A 24,902-nucleotide genomic window follows, 5' to 3' on the forward strand; every position below is an offset into this window, starting at 1 on the left:
AGTTTTTGTCATCCAAAAATGCAATTGCAATTGTCTTTAACCTGCTTTGAACATGTAACATCAAATAACAATGGAAACAACTTGAAATGTCAAATTAAAACTACCATTACATAGTCAACATAAGACAATTAGTTTACTACCATTACATAAACACTAAACAAATGACAAAAGATCCAAGTACCAAAAGACAAAAGACAATTAGTTTACTCATCACACCATTACACAAGTACCAAAAGACAGGTAGAATTGTTCAAGTTCACAATCATAACAAATTTTAAGACTAAAGATCCAATAGAATTAGCTATTTCTTCTTCTTCCCAACTGCTGCAACCTTTCCCTTCTTCACACTTCCACCACCACTAGTAGATGCCTCCCCTTTTCCTTTAGGACAACCTCTCTTATTATGTCCATACTCTCCACATGATCCACACTTCTTCAACTTACCTGATAGTTACATAGAAACAACAATGATAAGAAATTTAAACTATGTAAATAGGAAAAAATTGTAAAAGTTAATTAAGCATTACCATGTGTTGACAGTTTTCCTCCTTCACCAATCTCATCAAGTTCATTTGCAGACATCCTTCTTTTTTTCTTAGGTCTTCCAGGAGTGGAAATCTTTTTTGGAGCCACAAGTGTGTACAAATCACCAGCTTTTGGCCATAAATGCCTGCCATTCAAAGGCTCAATTGTAAACTGATCGGTGTTGTTCCAAGTAGTTAACTGATACACAGAATGAACCCAAGTTTCTGGATCACCAACTTCAAAACCATTTTCAACTATATTCCAGTTGACTGCAACTGCATGTTTGCATGGTATGCCAGTTAACTCCCACTTTCTACAGGCACAAGTTCTAGTCTCCATATCAACAACAAACTACTCTTGTGGTTGTCCATTGATAGCTGATCCACTAACTTGGTATTTTTTGTTTCCTCCCCATAAAACATTGCACTTATTAGCTTCAGATTTGATTTTTTCAAAAACTTTTGCAGCTCCAATACTTAGAGGGCCATCACACTTTGACTTTTTCTTGATAACATTCACAATCCTTTTCATACAATACTCCCTAATGTACTCTAAAGTTGTGACAATGGGTTTGTCTCTTGCATCAATAAGCCATCTATTAAAAACCTCACACATATTGCTAAGTAAAACATCAGAAACAGCCCTGCCAGTAAAGTGACTCCTTGCCCATTGATGAGGTGGGATATCACTAAACCAAACATAAGCAGCATTATCAAATTCTTTTAACTGGTTCGTTGCATGTTCAAACTCAGGTACAGTTGTCACAGTGGCACACCTCCACAAGTGATTTTTATATATCACTCCTCTAAATGAACCTTTCATATTGCCATGAATATGCCTTAAACAATGTCTGTGCTCAGCACATGGAAACAAATTCTCTACAGCATGTACCAAACCCTAATAACATAAATTAATCAAGGTAACATTAACCAAACCCTAATAACAATTAATTAGATATGAATGAATAATTAAATATGAATGTAAACAAACAATACGTTTTGTCTGTCTGATATGAATGTAAAGTTAGAGTTGCTGCACAAATCAAGATCTTCACCCAAACATTTTAAAAACCAAGTCCAAGAAGCTCCACATTCTAACTCAACAATGGCATATGCTACAGGATAAATGCCATTGTTGGAATCAACACCAACAGCAGTTAAAATACAACCTATTGCAGGTTCCTTCATGAAACAACCATCTAATCCCAACAAATCTCTACCAATTACCTTGAATCCTTTATTTAGTGCTCCCAGACATACATAAATTCTTTTGAAAACCCTAGTTTTAGATTTAAGGTTACCAGGTTCCACATCAAGAGTTTCACAGTTGTACCAGGATTAGACCTCTGCAGTTCTAAGATATAATCTCTAAGTTCCCCATACTGTGATTGATAATCACCTTGCATTACCTTAGTTGCAGTTTTTAAAGCACGACATGCTTTATATTCAGAGATTACAAGTTCCAGATCTGTTTCCAAAAAAGCCTTAACAGCTTTAATAGGTATTTTGGGATTTGTGGCTAACTTGGGCAACACCTTGGTTGATAAGAATTTGTAAGTGCAGAAAGGTAGCTTTCTGGATTGTTTGCAAGTGTGATGGGGTTTGTAGGTTTTCACCTCCCATTCATGACAATCTGGTTGTTTGGATATCAATAAGACAAAGTCACATTTAATAATCAATTTTCTTTTCACCCACTCCCTTTTTGCAGGTGCACAAGATTCCCCCTTATCACATTTATTGGAATTTCCATTGACTTGTTTGTCTTTACCCTTTAAACGTTTGTCTTTACTTTTCCCACCTAAACTACCTTTTTTACCACATGTTTTTACTCTGCCGGGCCCCTCACCACACTTATGACCAACAATTTCTTTATTGCACTCTTGACTACCACCATCAGCATCTACTGGTTTAGTAATAAGCCCTTCACATCGAACCCTAATCCTTTTTTTATCATTCTTAACAAACACAAGCTTCCTTCTTGTTTTAATAGCATGTAAATGAACTGCTTCCTTAACATCAGCTTTTGATTCAAACTTCTGCCCAAGATAGAAAAAGGTCTTTCTAATCTCTGCATTTGATTCCACATGTGCTCTAATCTCACGAATTTTCTTCTTCTTTAAAGCTTCTTCATCACTTTCAGAATCATAAATCTCAAACCCATCATTATTCAATTCTTCTAGCTCATGATCATTCTCATTTTCTACAACATCTGTGTTGAAAACCTTAGAACCATTACCCATAAACTCAATATCTTTATCAATGTTGAAGGTGAAGTCTCTCATGTCTACATCATCATCATCAATTCGATTTTCCTCATCTATTTTAATATAATCACCATCTTCACTACCTTCACTAGATTCACTACCTGCATTACCTTCACTAACATTCTCATCAATTTCTTGAATAAGTACCCTCTTCCCAGTTTTATTTGGATGCTCAACATAGACATTAAACTCCCTAGTATTATCACTATCCATGTAAGTAAGCATCATAAAACCATCTTCATCATTATCTAACAGATGTAACCCAACATTCAACTTTGTATTCGGTTGCAGATACCTCAATACTACAGGTTCTTGAGGATCATAACCCAACTCTGTTAATACTTGATTAAATTGATAAAATTTAAACTTGTCTACATCAAAACAATCAATGTAGGTTGTTTGTCCACTGTAAACTAGTTCACTACTTTTTTTCATTAGACTACCACCATGATGTAAGATAACAGTGAACAAATCAGGGTAACAATTTGCATTTAATTTTGTAAACTTAAAATTAGGCTAAATTCGATTCTAGGGTTCTAAATCTGCAAAATAAAAAATAAAAAAAAATTAAAGTATAGAAATACATACCGTATATATCATTGATGGACTTAGGATCGGTATCAGGTGTGCGAATCTGCCAAGACATTGCTTCAATCGATCGATCCATTTAGAGTTTTGTGGATTTTGTTCGTGTAAAATGAGAGGATGAGTTGTGAGTGTGTTAATTAAATGTCGATACCAACCTTTTCAAACCGGGTTAATATCTTTAAATCTGTAAAATGACCAAAATAGCCATCACGTTTTATGCACGTAATGGCACTTAACGTCCAAGAGTAACGGCTGAGTGACGGAGGGATGCGTAAACAAAAAAAGTGATAATAGAGGGATGCTGAAAGCCAAAAAAAAACCTCGAGGGACGCTGTTAGCTTTTTGGGGTAAAATAGAGGGACCAACGGCACAATTATTTCTTTGTGAATTGAATTGTTCTTATTTTTTAGTATATGATTATGTTTATTAATGCATATATGGTGTTTGATTAAATATTTTTGTGAACTAATTATGTGATGTGGATGTGTTTATTAGGTCTTTATCAACGTGTCGTTTCTCTACGTTGCTTTTTTATAAGATAATTATTCCTTTTTAACTCAAATTACTAAGATTAAGAATGTGTTTGTTGGACCTTCAAAGACTGCCGAAATCCTTTTCAAGTGAGTACCAACTTTAGTTTATAATTGTGTATCATTTTCCTATTTCAAGTGAGTACCAACTTAGTTTATAACTAGATGTGGAGCCCTCGCTTCGCGCCGGGGACTCCGTTTTGAATGCGAGTTAAAAAAAAAGTCTTGATCTATTTTGTAAAAAAGAATTTTTTTCGACATCTAACATTGAAGGGTTGTTCCTTTTGTGAAAGTTGCCTCTTTTAGCGTTCGGGTTTTATTTAAAAAAAAGTTAGTAAAGTGGGGGTTCGATTTGTATTTTAATAAAAGTTAGGGGGTTAAGTTTGTGAAATTTAAAAAAAATATACGTATAAAGTGGGAGTTCGATTTCTATTTTAATAAAAGTTAGGGGGTTAAGTTTGTGAAAATTGAGTATTAGTAAAAAAAGGTAGTAAAGTGGGGGTTCGATTTGTATTTTAATAAAAGTTAGGGGGTTAAGTTTGTGAAATTTGGAAAAAAATATACGTATAAAGTGGGGGTGCGATTTGTATTTTAATAAGAGTGTAAAGTGAGGTGCGATTTGTATTTTAATAATAAAAGTTAGGGGGTTAAGTTTGTGGAATTTGGAAAAAAATATACGTATAAAGTGGGGGTGCGATTTGTATGTTAATAAGAGTGTAAAGTGAGGTGCGATTTGTATTTTAATAAAAGTTGGAGGGTTAAGTTTGCGAAAAGTGGAAAAAGGAATAGTACTATTCATTTGGCCTTTGCCTTTTAGATATAGGTATATATATAATTTGTGTATCATTTTTAATTGTTGTATTTTTTTTTTTTTTTCAAATATGATTTGATTTGTTTTCGTGAATTTTAGGTACATAGCACCTGACTTGGTTCCAGTTCAATATGGTGGGCTTAGCCATGAAGAAGAGCAAGAATTCACATCGACCGACTCGGTTACTGAAGATATCATTAAGCCTGCAACTAAACACTGCATCGAGTTCCTGCTCCTGAGGTATACCATTATTTAGAATTGATTAATTATGATGAATAATGACTGCAACTACATGGTAGGCCTGATACAATGACTACAACCTTATATTATTTTATGATTATAATCTAAGTATTAACCTTTTACAAGTAGGGCTTATATCATTAGATTAAACTTGAGCCGAAAGGACATCAATCAAGTAAAGATTCTGCTAAATGTTTTTGATAGAATTAAGTTTGAGTCTTATAGTTGATTTCGAAAAAAAGCACCAAGTTTCTTAGATGGAGAATTCAGTTTCTTGCAAAAAGTATCTGGAAACTTGATTTTTGTCCTTATGGGATTTGCTTATCAAAGGTAGATTTTTAAAAAGTATTTTCCATATGTTCTATTTCTATTTTGTTTATCGAAGTTTTTGGTCATTTTGTGGTTTGAATAAAACCAGACTCCAATTATCAAATTCCAAGTTGCAAACTCTTTGTTTAATAACAATTAGTCTATTTCTCCAATAGCACATGTTGATAGCTTTGATTAAGGCATTCATGGCCATATAAGAATCTACCTCAATATTATACAATATGCAAGTAACATTTCTACGTCTTTGCTTTTATAGTTAAAGTTTAGTTTAGTTTTTTTTTTTTTTTTTTTATAAAGTTATAAACAATGAAGCAATAGAGATGCAAGAGAAGTAACTATCTGCTTTGTTGCGACGTGTTTTAATGTCTTTTGGAGTCAACTGTGATGTATTTTGACATTCAAAAGGTTAGATTTTTATTATCTTTTGTTGTTTCAATCTATATAATTTTCAAGTCAATTGTTGATAAACAACTAACTGTTATCACTGTTATTAGGGTGTGGAGATACAGACGGTGAAAATGAAGTTTTGTTTCATTTGACAGCTTGGAGTTTTGTTATTAGGGTGTGGAGATTTTATACAGGATGATATTGAGATGATGCAATTCTCTTGGCCTTAAAGCTTATCGGTTTTCGATAGCTTGACTAGAGTTCTTTCAAGTAAAGTTTTCAAGGTGTGCTTCATTTGATGATGCATTTATTATGTTCATAAATCATTTAAAATAATTTTTGTGTTTGTGGTAAATATTTTAGGGGGAAGATTTGGAGAAGTTAATCCTTTATGAATCATGTTCTACAATAAGATCATTATTGATAATCTTCATCTCAAAGGTAAATTTTGATGTTTTTTTCTTTGACATGATATATAAAAGTCAAAGTTGTTGGCTTTTGGATTCAGAGACTTTTCTTCGCTGTTGATGGAAAGTGGGATTGTTATAATTGGCTTTGGTTTGATGGAATGAGGATTTATGATGCTGTAATGCCTATTGATGATAGTATGTATTTGTCTTTTATATTATGTACTTTCATTTATAGGATTTGTGATGATTTTTGGAAGTAATGACTGCATTTATGACTTTCGGATTGCAGTTTTTAATTGTCGTTCTTTCAAGTATTTGGTTAAATATTGTTGTTTTCTATTTCGTAGAATTTCATGAATTATGTTATTTTATCTACAAGTTAATTATATAACATATTCTTTAAACACCCGTGATTCCACGGGTGTCTGCACTAGTTAGTACTATGTATAATCAAATATAATTGTAATTAAGGAAACATCAGGATTAATTCTTATAATGCCACATAAGATTTTTATAAAATTGTTTAAGGAGAATATGGCACATAAACAATTCAAAATTTTATTTTATATAATGTATAGATATAGATTGATAGATAAATAGATAGATATAATATGAGGGAGATCAAGGGATAAGCACCAAATTGAGGATAAAGGGATAAGTGAATCCTGGCCGCAGATCTCACCTGACTAAAAAATAACGTGGAAGGGCATTTTCGTCCAAACACAAAATATTAATTATTATTAAAATAAAAAAAAATAAAAAAAATGAAATTAGGGTTTTCTCTGCAGATCAAAGCATTCATTCATTGTTACATTCAACATCAGAAACATCAATCGCGATACGAATTGAGAAATTCAAGTCGTAAAAATTGAAAAATAACATTGAACGTAAATGAATCGCGACAAGGTATATTCAACACTCACTAAGAAATATATTCTGAATACGTGAGACATTTAAGATTCATATTGATTCATATTGATTCATCTTATAAAAAAACTGCAGATGACTGGCGAAGAAGATAGAAAAGGAAAAAAACCAGCAGATAAAGGGAAAGGTAACGCAAAAAAATTTCAAAAAATAGGTACGAATATGTTTTGATATTCATATTGAATTGCATATTCATATTAAATTGAATGCATCACACTGTGAATTTTTGTTAAGTAGGAAATAGATTCAGATATAAAAATATTCAGTTGGACCTACTAATGTATTTATTATCTAACATACAATCGATGTGTGTTAATAAAAATCATAAAACTGTGTATTCATATTGAATTTTATATTTGTATTGATCTGAATACATCGTACTTTTTATATGAAAAATGTATTGAAACTCGAAAAATAGAAAATAATAACATACGTTAGATGTATGTTAAAGTAGCTGATAGATTCATATATAAGATCATTGAATTGGACTATATGAATGTATTGATTATATAACATACAGTTGACGTATGTTAATAATCATACGTTAGATGTACGTTAAAAATAAAAAAGGATAACATACATCATATGTAAGTTAATTAACTGATAGATCCAAATATAAAATCATTCAGTTTGGGATATGAAATTAGTAATTTCACAATATACAAATGATGTATGTTAATAAAACAGTATGTATAGAATAAATTTTTTAACATACATTTAATGCATTTAAAGTATGTTATTAAGAATTTGTCATGTAATGTATGAATATATGATTTAAAAACTGTTATGAACTTTAATCAACTATGTTTTCTGCTAAAATTGTTGCAGGTTTGAAACAACTTTTAGTAAGTAAGAGACAAAAACTAACTACTTTTACTAAAGAAGACATTAAGATACCGGAGAAAGTAATGTTTGAAATACTTAAAAAGAAATTCAACATAATACCAAATAAAAATCCACAATCTATTGTGAATAATAATAATTTTGAAGAAGAAACTAGTGGAACAAAGAAGGAAAAAAGAAATTATAGAAAGAAAAAAAAGATAAAGAAGTTGAGGGTGAAAATAACAAGAAGGAAAAGGAAGAAGAAAGCAAGGTTGATTCAGATGATGACTTTGGAAGACCACAAATCAAGAAAATAGTGGAACAAGGTATTATTTATTTTTAAAAAAAATGACACATGTTACTGTTTTTATCTCTTAATTTGATAACTTAAATTACAGAATGTATATAAAAATTATTGAAATAGGTAGAAGTGAACAAACATAAAGGAAAGAACAACTTATCAAAAGAAAGGTGATAAGACATACAAACGTGCAAGTAATGAGAAGAAGGAAGATGAAGAGAAAAAGAAAGCAAGTGCAAGTGATGACTCAAAACAACCTCAAGTAAAAAACAAAAAAGAATACGGTAAGATTCATCTTTAACAGTTATTAGTTTGAAAAAAAGTGCTTCAACTAACAAAATGATAATAAATTTACAGATGAAGATAGCATAACCTCAAGATCATCACCAAAGTGTGTATACACAGCAATACAACAGATGAATGATGAACAAAAGAGAAAAGTGAAAGAAATTGAATTTGGGTCGATCTTAGCATTGAAATTTTCTGAAAATAAGTTGAAGCTTGGTTACTATTGTCATACCCCATCCTAATCCATCTGGACGAAGTCACCAACATCTGGTCCTATTGCGATGATCGACTCCAAGTAATGTCTCTAATATGAGCAAATGCACAGCAGAAGGTTTCTTTCATACCTGAGAATAAACATGCTTTCAAGTGTCAACCAAAAGGTTGGTGAGTTCATTAGTTTATCATAAACGATCATTTTCATCATTTTAATAGACCACAAGATTTTCATTTCCATTTCTCATAAATATACATCTCATGCATAGAGACAAAAATAATCATTCATATGGATTGAACACCTGGTAACCGACATTAACAAGATGCATATAAGAATATCTCCTATCATTCTGGGACATCCATCGGACATGATAAAAATGAATTCGAAGTACTAAAGCATCCGGTACTTTGGATGGGGTTTGTTAGGCCCAATAGATCTATCTTTAGGATTCGCGTCAATTAGTAGATCGGTTTACTAATTCTTAGGCTACCAAGCAAAAAGAGGCATATTCGGCTTCGATCATTCAACCATATAATGTAGTTTCGATTACTTGTGTCTATTTCGTAAAACAGTTATAAAAGCAGCGCATGTATTCTCAGTCCCAAAAATATATATTGCAAAAGCATTTAAAAAGGGAGTAATGAAACTCACCCTACTATATTTTATAGTAAAAATATTCATACGACGATACTGAACAATGCAGGGTTGACCTTCGATTCACGAACCTATATCATTTATATATATTAATATGTATCCCATCTTAATACATTATATATAACTAATACTTTATTTGGTAAATAATTTTAATAATAGAAAGTTGTAATATTTTTATAAAAAAAATAATACTAATAATAATAGTAAGTTATTTTATTTTTATAGTAAAAACAATAATATTGATAATAATTCCTAATACTAATACTAAGTAATAATAATACTAATTATGATAATAATGATAAAACTAATAATTTTACTAATAATAACAATAATACTAATATTTATATTAATAACTATAATGATAATAATACTCCTAATAATAATGCTAATATTTATGATAATAATAATAATGAAAATAATAATAATAATAATAATAATAATAATAATAATAATAATAATAATAATAATAATAATAATAATAATAATAATAATAATAATAATGGTATAACATTAATAATTGTAGTTATACCTCAAAAAGAAAGGATTACAAAAATAAAATGTCTCAATCCGGCTCGAACCCGCGACCTCTCAGTTAACCGCATACACTCCAAACCATCCTTCTAATTCATTTTATCTGTTTCAAATCCCTGATTAATTTCTATAACCCGTATTTCTGTTTCCCTTCTTCTTCATAACCATCATCATCCTTATCTATCTAACATGATCATCATCATAAAATCTTAACATCACCATCTTTATACTGTCATCTTCATCATATCATTTACATCACACTAGTCATCATCACTCGAATCTAAATTGTCACCTTTATCTAATCATCATCATCCTAATCGTTAATCCTAAGATTATCATCTAATATTATCTTAATACTAACTCCATCATCATGATCATCAGCAACATACACCCTCATATATCACCATAATATCGTCTTTTTCATGTTCCGTTATCATAATCATCATAATCCTAACAACATCATCTTAATCATTAACATCACAGCTTACCATCATCTTCATCGTCGACCCTTATCATCATTATCCATGACTCGTTATCATCCTCATCATTATCATCATGTTGGTTTCGTTTGCTGCAGGTTTCGTACAGCAACCATGAAGGCAGTCTATTTAAGTTTTAAAGGAGCCCAAGATACAAAAATCCAATTCACGGTCCGGGTTCAAGGGTTACGGCCCATCAAGAAAACAAAATTTGAAACTCGGTCCATTAACAGGATGGGTGGATATTACTATGAAATATATGGAAGGATATTACTATGAAATATATGTTCCTTTTTAGCATTATCAAATATCCCCTCACTTGAACGTTGCTTGTCCTCAAGTAATACAGAACTTGAAATTAAATCACACTTCACTCAAATCACTTTTTTATTCTCACACTTTATACATCAGTGATTTTGATACAGCGGTATAAACAATGATAGTAATGATATGGTTTACAGTCCCACATGACTATAAAAATTTAGATCCTTTAAGGAAATTGGATCTTTATAAAAACATTTAATCTTTATGAAAATTCATTCTAGCTTTTACCCTAGATAAGTTTTCCAGAATAACCCTTCACCGGTGTTTGCAAAATATTTTTGTGGGTTTTGTGGGTTTCAGATTTTAAAATTTTAGCTCAAAACTTGCGGTTTTGTGTCACCCACTTGCTAACTTTGTATTAGGAAAGCAACACATCTAGTATACTTGTTTCATATATTACCTTTCGATAAACTACCGTTCGGTTGTAAAGGAAAGCGTTAAACAAGCAACTGTTAAGGCGATGTCTAATGACATGCAGATGTTCATGGTCTACAACGTGTCGGATGCAATTACTATCCTTTGTAGGAGAAATAGTAAAGATCACCCAATAATTTTTCGGTCTGGCACAAGGTCCTGTCTTCGACCATACTATGCAATCACCGTTCTTACGGTTGACACCCGATTTGGTTCAGGTAACCTAATGAATTCTGATGAAATCTTAGGATTTTACGTTCAATGGTAATGAACGCATTGAAAATAGGTTTTCAGAAAACAAATTGGTTTTAATTTTGATCACAATATTTTCTCGTTCAAGCTCGAGTTTAGATATCATCGAATTCCATGAGTTTGTAATTCTCAATCTTTAAGGTCAATCTCAAGGATTGAGTAATATCAGGCTTAAAAGTTGATTTTTAATCTTTTAAGGAGATTATCCTTTCTGGGGGTCTGATTCATTAGTCTTATCAAGCTAATTTGCACGGCGCCCTCCCCATTTTACGAGACAGATCCTCTCATGGTTAATATAAGTCTGACCGCTTGGCGACCCTGTTTGATGCTGAGGTCCGTGGATTTCCTCATGATTTTAAAGATGACTTTTCTATATTTTTCGTCAACCTACAGCTGGTCTGGACGACAACTTCTTGACCTAAATCAAGAAGCGCGTGTATTTTTCAGAAGACATTACTTCTTTTTAATGATGGAATTGATTCATCGTGTAAATCCATCTTTCTTTCAAATATATTACAGTAATTCGGGTAAAACTGATTAGTATCGTCCAAAACAAAAGTACCTGCAATAATCTTGTACAAAAATATGTGATATATATCTTTCTTTGCCTTTTTATTCTCTTCTATTCCATTTTAAATGAATTCAAGCGTTTTGGGTTGTTTCTTAATTTATGTCCTTTCCGAGGTAACAATAATTTCGGTATTATCACCTAGTTTTATCATTCATAAATATGTATAAACATGATTTTGAATTCATTTAATTGAAAAAATTTCAAATTTTCACAAAAATTGGCAATTAAACTAAGTGTAAACCCGAGAGAATTTATAACTCTTCCCCACACTTGAGATCATGAAATGCCCTATTTGCATGAAATCAGAATATAATTATAAATTCATGAGGATGATTAGTGTAGAAAAGTGATTAAAAATACCGAGTTTGCAAATATATTAATTTATATCACATTTGATATTTTGCGTCTTGTCGTCAAAATTAGTAGCTTTTGCTGAACTTTAATGTCAGTCTTTGAAAATGCGATGTTTTACCCTATTTTGTACATAAGATAAACTACAAACATATATAATATATATATATATATATATATATATATATATATATATATATATATATATATATATATATATATATATATATATATATATATATATATATATATATATATATATATATTACAAAACCTTTATTTATTAAAAAAATTTAAATGAATAATTTTTTAAAATTTTGTTTCCTTTTACATTAGGTAGTTTCGGTACGTTTACCTAGTACGTCCCTCGACAAAATTTAAAATTTGTCGTTTTTAAAGTGATTGTTTTAAAAGCAAAGATTTTTGGGTTTTTTAATTTTTATGGTATACTTTAGATCAATAATATTAAAAATAATGATAACAAAATTTTTCGCCCCGCCATCGGGTAAAGCAATTTCGGTTCCATGACCTAGTCTTTAACTTACGACTAATTTTAGAAATCATTTTTTTTAAACTTAATGAAATAAAGTAAATTTTGTTTTTAAATTCACACAAAACTTAAATTTAAAAATGCATATAAATTTCATATAAAACCTATAAAAAAAAATTTAGAATGGGGGGAGAAAACTAGTTCTTTAGTGTTTGCTAGCGGAAAAGACCAATCGGATTCCATTCTCGGAACTACACGAGAACAGAACAACTAACTTTAGACAGCATTTTCCTTTTAGAACATTTGAATCTCCCCATACTTAGGTAGCTATGGTGTCGAAATTGTGATTAACTTCATTGTCAATTTCTCTTGGACCATAATCAACTTGCATATCTATGACTTTTGCTTTAAGCTATTGGTCGGATTCCTGTGTAATATCCACAAATTCAACTAGTTTTGCCTTTTCTTTAGGCGATAGATTGGATACTAACCGGTTACATAACTTAAAGTTCCCCTTGGTTCTAGCATCGCGAATCCATTTAATAAGTTTCTTCATTGAACTGTTAATAACGGGGTCATTTAATTTTGTATTAACAACGGGGTTCTTTGTTATCAGGTCATCATTAGGTGTTACTTCATCTTCCCCTCACTTAGGCGTTTTAATATTGCTAAGCACTACCGTTGAAGTTGGTAAAACAATATGGTTCTTATCAATCGTTTTTATTGGTTCAACGTTTTTGGTTGGTGGAGATTTAGACTTTCGACTCACAAAGGTGATCGATTTTTCATCATTACTAAGTGTCATTCTACCCTCTCATACATCAAATAACGCCCCGGTGGGCGCTTAGAATGGTCGAACTAAAATTAGAGGAATGTTTGGGTCCTCTTCTATGTCAATGACAATAAATTCAACTAAAAAGGTTAAATTACCCACTTGAACGGGTAGGTTGTCAGCAATTCCAACTGGGTGCCTAATGGTTTGATCAAAGAGTCGAACACTCATTTTTGTTGGACTTAACTCACCTACTCCTAATCTCTTATATAATGAAAGAGGCATTACACTCACACTCACACCTAAATTTGCTAGTGCATCATACATGACACAATCACTAAGTAGACAAGGAACAATAAATTCACCCGGATCACCCAACCTTGGTGGAAGTTTTGGTGGAACTGTCTTCACCGGGTTTATTTTTACGGTTTTTGTTTCTTGTATTTTTTTATTCTTCTTCTACTTTCCAGAGGTATCACAAACTTTATTACTTATCACTTGCTCATACTCAAATCCTTTTCTTGGAAACGGGATGGGTGGTCTGTATGGTGCCACCACTGGCTTTACATACTCGGGTGGTTGTGACGACCCGGGAATTTTCGATCAAATTTAAACTTAATCTTTATATGGTTCCGGCACGATAAGCAAAGTCTATATGTTGAGTCTCAAAGTCTTTGAATTATGTTCCTATATTCAATTACCCTTCGACCATTACCGACGATTCACGATCAACTAATCATATATATATAAATATATAAAATATACTTTAATCAATTAGAATTGAAAATGTAAAACAACAAACAAAAAAAGTAAGTTAATATTAAAATGAAAATATATAAATAGATATATTATATAGATATATACATATATATACATAAAAGATTTTTTACTAATAACTATTATATTTTAACATTTATAAAATTTTTTTTTATAAATATTCAATATACAATTTATATTTTTATATAATATATGTTATAAATGGGATATATTTAATAAATTTTAATATTAGTATAATTTAAATTATAAGTTAAAATATAGTTAATACATTAATTTTCATTATTGGCATTATCATTAAAATTAAAATATGAAATTTGTTGTTTAAAATTTGTAATATTATTATTAATATTGTTATTAATATTATTATCATGTTATCATTATATTATTATTAACACTATTACTAATAGTTATCAATACACTTGATATTAAAATTTTATATTATTAATTTTAGTATTATTTATAATATTAGAAGTATTATTATTAGTAATATATTTATATAATAAATATTAATATTAATTATATATATATATATATATATATATATATATATATATATATATATATATATATATATATATATATATATATATATATATATATATATATATATATATATATATATGAATTAAGAAAAAGGCACGATTTTTGTTAGAATTTTCCATGAACTGTATTTGATCCTTATTTTTGACTCTAAGCTAGTTAATAGATCGAATATTACAATAGCTATAATCCAAAATCAGTTAGAAATCAATATCAACTTAATTTTTTTATTATTTTTTTTTGTTTATTTCTGTTTCTGATGGAGAAACTGTCGACCAGCAATTCTACCTATAAACGATCAAATTCAACAATAAGTGATATCAGACAACCTCACACTATCAACTAAATTACAATTATATTATTTTAGTTTTTAAATTCTGTAAATTTTTATAAAAAAACTGAAGAACATAGAACGAACACCCTGTATGTATAACTTTTTTGATGAAAATTCGAATTCGAAATATTTTTAAAAATGTAATAATCCAGTCTTGTTCAAAATCTTTCACTCAATCTGTCTACAAAGTTTCACAATCCAAATCCTTTTATTGATTGAGAATTTCAGAGTCAAAGGTATTTTTCTAAAAAGTCAACTGTTTGTTCATAATTAAAATTTGAAATCGTTTTCATGTTTTAAGTATAATTAGATATACAAAAAGTTTTCTTAGATAATTTAAAATATATTTCATGTTATATGTAATGTCTAAAACGTCCTTAAAAATCAAATTTGATTTTGTGTTCTTCGAGCTATAAAACAGACGCTGTATATTTTTTTTATTTGATTTTAATTACTTCTTCTCTGTTAAACAAAGACAACGATGACTAATTGTTATGTTTCACAAACTTATCTTTATTCAACTGCTAAACTGGCAGTATTGATTTTGGTTTGAGTTCTGATCGAATTGAGTTCTTGAAGATGAAATAGGGTGACATATAGTATAGGATATATAAATTTAATTGGGGTATTAAATTAGAAAATCAAAAGTAGACGGATGGTTAGGCTCATGATGTGTGAGCGGGAGGTCACGGGTTCGAGTCCCAGCAGCTGCGATATTTTTTTTGACTACTCATCAAAGGTTATTACCCTTTTATTTTTACTATTATTATTATTTGTAATAATAATAATAATAATAATAATAATAATAATAATAATAATAATATTATTATTATTATTATTATTATTATTATTATTATTATTATTATTATTATTATTATTATTATTACCAATTATTATTATTATTAGTTGTTATTATTAATAATACTAGTAATATGTTATTAGAATAATTAAAAGTAATATCATTATGGTTGTTACTAAATATAACTATTATTATTATTATTAACATATAATTAGGAATTTTATTATTATTATTATGAGTAGTTTGAAAATAATAAAATTTATTATTATTTTCCTTAAATATTAATATTAGTGCCATTTTTATAGTTATTATTATTATTATTATTATTATTATTATTATTATTATTATTATTATTATAATTATTATTATTAGTATTATTATTATGATTGCTATAGGTATTATTAATATATAAATTACTAAAATTATTATCATAAATAATATTAACAATAAAATTCATATTTTACAATTATTATTAATATCCTTATCATTATCATTACCATTAAAATAATAGTAACATTACTACCTTTATTAGTAATAATAAGTATTATCATTATTACCATTTTTTTTATTACAAATAATATCTTGGTATTAATTATAATTACTATATTTTAACAAACAAACTATATATATATATATATATATATATATATATATATATATATATATATATATATATATATATATATATATATATATATATATATATATATATATATATATATATATATAATATATATAACATAATAAAATTTATATTTTCATATACAAAATGAATATATGAAACATATATATATTATTAATATAAAAAATATATATATTTATTCGAATACAACTATTTATATATTAATAAATACATAAATGATATAGGTTTGTGAATTCGAGGCCATTCCTGCATTGTTCAATATAGTCATATGTATTTTTACTACAAAATACATTAGGTGAGTTTTCATTATTCCCTTTTTAAATGCTTTTGCAATATATATTTTTGGGACTGAGAATACATGCGCTGCTTTTATAAATGTTTTACGAAATAGACACAAGTAATTGAAACTACATTATATGGTTGAATGATCGAAATCGAATATGCCCCTTTTTATTGAGTCTGGTAATCTAAGAATTAGGGAACAGACACCCTAATTGACGCGAACTCTAAAGATAGATCTATCGGGCCCAACAAGCCCCATCCAAAGTACCGGATGCTTTAGTACTTCGAAATTTATATCATGTCCGAAGGAGGATCCCGGAATGATGGGGATATTCTTATATGCATATTGTGAATGTCGGTTACTAGGTGTTCAATTCATATGAATGATATTTTGTTTGTGCAGTTGGAATGGGACTTCTACACGTTTTATAATATTTAAAAATCTTGTGGTCTATTAAAATGATGAATGATTATGATAAACTAATGAACTCACCAACCTTTTGGTTGACACTTTAAAGCATGTTTATTCTCAGGTACGAAAGAAATCTTTCGCTGTGCGTTTGCTCATATTAGAGATATTACTTGAAGTCATTCATGTCATATTTCAAAAGACGTTGCATTCGAGTCATTGAGTTCATCAAGATCATTGTTCAGTCAATTATAGTTGGATGTATTATGAAATGGTTTGCATGTCGTCAATTTTCAATGAAATGAAAGTTTGTCTTTCCAAAAACGAATGCAATGTTTGTAAAATGTATCATATAGAGGTCAAGTACCTCGCGATGTAATCAACTGTTATGAATCGTTTATAATCGATATGGACTACGTTCGGATGGATTAGGACGGGACGTTTCAGTTGGTATCAGAGCGGTGGTCTTAGCGAACCATGTCTGCATTAGTGTGTCTAACTGATAAGTCGTTAGGATGCATTATTGAGTCTGGACTTCGACCGTGTCTGCATATCAAAAGTTTTGCTTATCATTTTGTGTCAAAAATTACCTGCTTATCATTCTTAGAGAATCATTTACTTATCATTCTTAGTCTAGACACGTTTTACTGCATTGACTGCATGAATAGTGTATAGACAAAATTCATATCTTAGCGTATCTGCTACTTCATATCTTAGTGTATCTATTACTGTAACTTTTCCTGACAACTTCCGTAGATTCCTCCGTAACTTATGGGATTTTAGTATTATATATGCATATGTAAATTATGTATTGCAGGGTACTAATCTACATCCTATAATCTATTTCTTATCAAAAATCCTTCATCTGATCGTACGAGATGAATCCTGCAACCAGTTCGAGTCCCTCAGATTCCGATAGCTATTCCGATAGTTTTTACGACAGCTAGTCTGACATAGATGTTCACCTAAGCTCCTAAAATAGCGTCATCGGCATGAATCAACCAATCAACCATTATCAATTCATCTAATGGTTTCGTAGCTGACCTAATTAATGGAAACGCGGAGAAGGTAATCCCTTCCACCAACCGAATTCACCTCACAATGAACCTGAAGCGTTTACCGGCGGACCTGTTCGAGACACCATATTCAGTCTCATTTCCAGGGTAACTCGACAAGATTATATTCTATCCACAATTCTGAACCTTATTCATCCGCTCGTTCTGATCGACAATCATCCTGGAGTAATAAGTCAACGAACTTCACGCTCGAATAGTCAATTCGGAAAATATGGTGCAAAATATACCAGCTTCAGCAACATCACCGGCACCAACAGTACCATCAATAACAGCACCAGTACCATCAACAAACCATGCTTCAATATCATCATCTGTACTTTGAGTATGATCTTCGTGCTACGTATCGTTCTACCTCATTTATCTTCGTTCGACATGGCGAATATGTAATCTCTAAAGTTTTAGAGATTATTTATTCTAGTTCCAACCAAAAAGTAAATGAGTTTAATATCATATTAACTCATTAAATCCATGAATACATCTGAAACAAATATATATCTATATATGTTTTCATAAAGATTGTAATTAAAAATTCTCTTGTACAAACTGTTAATGATGAAAATATTTTAACGGGTAGGTAATACCCGAGGAATATTTAAATTTCACATTAATAAGTTACATTGTACGTTCTTCGAATCTGTTTCAACAGTCATATACTATCCTACTTACATCCACCGATATACGTATCCGTTCATCAAAGAATAACTATTTTCATTCAAATTCAAATTTCATATTTGGATTTTGACCTATCAGAATTCAACAAGTGGCATAATGAAGAAAATATTAGACAAAATAAAATTTGTTAGAAACAAACAAATTAACTATGAGAAATTTTGTTAAGAATCCACTCTAACAAAATCCTAGCTAACTGTTCCTAGCTAACTGATTACATTTTATTTATCGCAGTTTATTTATCGCAATTTAATTATCGCAATTTTATTTATCGTCATTTAATTTCTGTTATTTACTTTACGCATTTTAATTATCGTCATTTAATTTCTGTATTTATTTTACGCACTTTAAATATCGGGACACGTATACAAGGTTTTGACATATCATATCGACGCATCTATATATATTATTTGGAATCACCATAGACACTCTATATGTAGTAATGATCGAGTTCTCTATACAGGGTTGAGGTTGATTCTACAATAATATATATAGTTTGAGTTGTGATCGAGTCTGAGAAGTATACGGGTCACGACATGTATTAATTAATTCGAATATTATATATTAAACTATATATGAATGATTGCACTGTCAATTGCGGACTATCGACTGTGAACTAATAACATTGAAAAATTAAAATGAATTAAAATATTGATTATAACATATGAAACTAAACAATTCTTCAAGTTGCCACTTGATTTCATCTTAAACCTTAATTGTACCTTGACGATTCCAATCTACATTCAAACTTTCATAATTCTTGAAAACACCTCAATCGATAGGATGAATCAACCGCACTTCATCTACGGAAGGAAAGATTTGTGCATATAGTTATGCACCTGAGAAACTCTCGGCAACTGAGTAAAAGTTTAACACGTAGCCGCGTCAGATCCTTTTGGCATTTATTAGCAAAAATAACTTTGCGATCCCTTTTCAAGGTAGCAAATTTTGTCACAGCTTCAGCAAATCAACTTCGACTTTTCGTTCGAAACAACCTTATTATCACCTTGACTTATATGTATGTTCTTTTATTGTTACCGGGGAATCTTTTATATTCCACCATATTACCGTCAGCGTTTAATCATCTAAAAACATAATTCTCTTGAAATCACCTTGGATTGATAACCAATGATTCGGATATGGTAGCAGTAAATGTTGAGGAATCGGCAATCAGTACTTTGAAAATTCACAGCATATCTACATCAACAATTATATGTATAACATTTATCTTCTAGAATAATGACCTTCCATTCTGAAATTTTGAAAAGCACCCAGTCTATAAATCAATACTCTGAATATTGAAAAAGCTGAATGAAGCAGCAGAAATCGTAGACAACCGTAAACGATCTTAACAGCCAGAAGTTTGATAATAAAGAATAATTTGTTGGAAAAACTCAGAAAAGTTGGAACTGGAAAACGGATTGAGCTAACCATAAAGGAAACCAAGGAGAAATACAAGTAACATACCCTAAATTCATAGAACCCAGATAAATCTAGATCCGTTAAAATCTTTAGAGAATATCTTGCTCCGAAGTCATGTTAAAATTTTGCGGAAAATCTTTCTCTATCAACCATCGACCTTAGAAATTCCAAAATATCATCATCAATATCTTCGATATTTCTGAGGATATTTTCATAAATATTCTCGTTCGAAATTATATACCTCTTCGTGCTTCCTGTGTATCATTATATTGGAAACATTCAATAGAAAATTTAGTATCGAAAAGCAGATTATGCGAAACTATGAAAGAAGCCGTGGACAAATCACAAAGAATAAGTTTGACTTCAAAGAATCTAAATAATTCAATGTCTGCTGAAGTCTTTAGTGAATATTTTGCTCATTACTCTAAACTCTTGCGGACAATAGTCTCCATCATCCTCTGATCTTAGATATTCAAAGATATTATCGTATCTTTCATTATAAATATCCTCGATATTTCTGAATATATTTTTATAACTAATACTATCTGAAATCATTTATCTCTTCGTGCTATCAGTGTTACATCATATAGAAACTGTTAGTTTCTATATTCTGTAAACTTTCGAGCTTAAAATATGAATGTTATTGAAGTAATGTTGGGAACTGATGCATGAGTTAGTATAATATAATGACACTTGATCAACGTGATTATATTATAGTAAGTCATGCTGAGTTTCTAATGGGACATAATGATTCACAGATCATCACGTCATCATGTACCATGTTACATAACTCTTTCATTCTACTTAACTGCTGAACATATCAAGAAAGTATATTCTTGATAGTTCTATTCTCGGTGATCCTGGTAATTTGATAAATCAAATCGTGCTAATACGTTCTTTCCTGTTTAGAACATTAGGATCATTCGAAACTCTATACCTACGAATTCTGGACCATTACTCACTTTACTAGAAGTCGAGAGGAGAATAAAAAGGCAAAGAACTACAAGATGTAAGAGAAGATATAAAGCTCAATCACAACCCGGAGGTTACAAACTGTGGATATTAATACGAATAACAATATAAAGACACGGTATAATTAAGAATAGTATCACCCCAAGGTTATATTAAAGTAAATAGATTTTCTGGTGGAAGATTAAAAAGAAGGATGACAGAAATGATAATTAGAAAAATATCAGGGTATAGGATTAGATTAAGCATTTTCACAATCTTTTGGATGTATGAATTAAGAAAGAAAGTATAGGAATGGTAAGAATAATGGAAAGGAAAAAGTTTAATTTATAATGGAAATAACAGACAGAGCAATCGAGGCAGATCACCGTATTTAATTATAGAGATCTTAATTTCCTTACTCGCTGAAGAATCAAATCTTTTAGATTTTGAAAATTTTCTTTAAATCCCTTAAATTCCGGAATTCAAATTCAAGCAAGGCAATGTCAAAAGTTAAAACGTACCTTAATTTCTAAATTCAACCGTGACTACGTGACCGGTTAAGACGAATCTGCAATTACTCATTTAACTCGTTTGTGATAACTTCACTTATACGTTTCGAATAATCGAATTTTTTTATCCATATTACTCAACGATGATAAAACTCTATTTATCAGCTCTTATTCGTCATGAAAACATTTTTATTGTTAGCCATGACCACCTCACTCAAATTTCGGGACGAAATTTCTTTAACGGGTAGGTACTGTGACGACTCGGGAATTTCCGATCAAATTTAAACTTAATCATTATATGGTTCCGGCACGATAAGCAAAGTCTATATGTTGAGTCTCAAAATCTTTGAATTATGTTCCTATATTCAATTACCCTTCGACCATTACCGACGATTCACAATTAACTAATCATATATATATATAAATATATAAAATATACTTTAATCAATTAGAATTGAAAATGTAAAACAACAAACATAACAAGTAAGTTAATATTAAAATGAAAATATATAAATAGATATATTATATAGATATATACATATATATACATAAAAGATTTTTTACTAATAACTATTATATTTTAACATTTATAAAAAAAAATTTTATAAATATTCAATATACAATTTATATTTTTATATAATATATGTTATAAATGAGATATATTTAATAAATTTTAATATTAGTATAATTTAAATTATAAGTTAAAATATAGTTAATACATTAATTTTCATTATTGGCATTATCATTAAAATTAAAATATGAAATTTGTTGTTTAAAATTTGTAATATTATTATTAATATTGTTATTAATATTATTATCATGTTATCATATTATTATTATTAACACTATTACTAATAGTTATCAATACACTTGATATTAAAATTTTGTATTATTAATTTTAGTATTATTTATAATATTAGAAGTATTATTATTAGTAATATATATATATATATATATATATATATATATATATATATATATATATATATATATATATATATATATATATATATATATATATATATATATATATATATATATATATATATATATATATATATATATATATGAATTAAGAAAAAGGCACGATTTTTGTTAGAATTATCCATGAACTGTATTTGATCCTTATTCCTGACTCTAAGCTAGTTAATAGATCGAATATTACAATAGCTATAATCCAAAATCAGTTAGAAATCAATATCAACTTTATTTTTTTATTATTTTTTTTTGTTTATTTCTGTTTCTGATGGAGAAACTGTCGACCAGCAATTCTACCTATAACGATCGAATTCAACAATAAGTGATATCAGACAACCTCACACTATCAACTAAATTACAATTACATTATTTCAGTTTTTAAATTCTGTAAATTTTTATAAAAAAACTGAAGAACATAGAACGAACACCCTGTATGTATAACTTTTTGATGAAAATTCGAATTCGAAATATTTTTAAAAATGTAATAATGCAGTCTTGTTCAAAATCTTTCACTCAATCTGTCTACAAAGTTTCACAATCCAAATCCTTTTATTGATTGAGAATTTCAGAGTCAAAGGTATTTTTCTAAAAAGTCAACTGTTTGTTCATAATTAAAATTTGAAATCGTTTTCATGTTTTAAGTATAATTAGATATACAAAAAGTGTTCTTAGATAATTTAAAATATATTTCATGTTATATGTAATGTCTAAAACGTCCTTAAAAATCAAATTTGATTTTGTGTTCTTCGAGCTATAAAACAGATGCTGTATATTTTTTTATTTGATTTTAATTACTTCTTCTCAGTTAAACAAAGACAACGATGACTAATTGTTTTGTTTCACAAACTTATCTTTATTCAACTGCTAAACTGGCAGTATTGATTTTGGTTTGAGTTCTGATCGAATTGAGTTCTTGAAGATGAAATAGGGTGACATATAGTATAGGATATATAAATTTAATTGGGGTATTAACTCAGAAAATCAAAAGTAGACGGATGGTTAGGCTCATGACGTGTGATCGGGAGGTCACGGGTTCGAGTCCCAGCAGCTGCGATATTTTTTTTGACTACTCATCAAAGGTTGTTACCCTTTTATTTTTACTATTATTATTATTTGTATTATTATTATTATTATTATTATTATTATTATTATTATTATTATTATTATTATTATTATTATTATGATTATTATTATTATTATTATTATTATTATTATTATTATTATTATTATTATTATTACTAATTATTATTATTATTAGTTGTTATTATTAATAATACTAGTAATATGTTATTAGAATAATTAAAAGTAATATCATTATGGTTGTTACTAAATATAACTATTATTATTATTAACATATAATTAGGAATTTTATTATTATTATTATGAGTAGTTTGAAAATAATAAAATTTATTATTATTTTCCTTAAATATTAATATTAGTGCCATTTTTATAGTTATTATTATTATTATTATTATAATTATTATTATTAGTATTATTATTATGATTGCTATAGGTATTATTAATATATAAATTACTAAAATTATTATCATAAATAACATTAACAATAAAATTCATATTTTACAATTATTATTATTAATATCCTTATCATTATCATTACCATTAAAATAATAGTAACATTACTACCTTTATTAGTAATAATAAGTATTATCATTATTACCATTTTTTTTATTACAAATAATATCTTGGTATTAATTATAATTACTATATTTTAACAAACAAACTATATATATATATATATATATATATATATATATATATATATATATATATATATATATATATATATATTTAATATATATAACATAACAAAATTTATATTTTCATATACAAAATGAATATATGAAACATATATATATTATTAATATAAAAAAATATATATATTTATTCGAATACAACTATTTATATATTAATAAATACATAAATGATATGAGTTCGTGAATTCGAGGCCAATCCTGCATTGTTCAATATAGTCATATGTATTTTTACTACAAAATACATTAGGTGAGTTTTCATTA

General features: G+C 28.7%; 1 protein-coding gene across 1 annotated transcript; it reads right to left on the minus strand.

Moving 5' to 3' along the window:
- Nucleotides 1-301: 301 nt before the first annotated feature.
- On the minus strand, nt 302-864 carry LOC139863885 (uncharacterized). Its single transcript, XM_071852487.1, has 2 exons — nt 528-864; nt 302-444 (listed from the first exon to the last, which is right to left on the minus strand). The coding sequence occupies exons 1-2, from the start codon at nt 862-864 to the stop codon at nt 302-304; spliced, it is 480 nt and encodes a 159-aa protein (XP_071708588.1).
- Between the last annotated feature and the right edge of the window lie 24,038 nt (nt 865-24,902).

The sequence above is a fragment of the Rutidosis leptorrhynchoides genome, chromosome 8 (assembly GCF_046630445.1).
Source record: "Rutidosis leptorrhynchoides isolate AG116_Rl617_1_P2 chromosome 8, CSIRO_AGI_Rlap_v1, whole genome shotgun sequence".
NCBI lineage: Eukaryota > Viridiplantae > Streptophyta > Magnoliopsida > Asterales > Asteraceae > Rutidosis > Rutidosis leptorrhynchoides.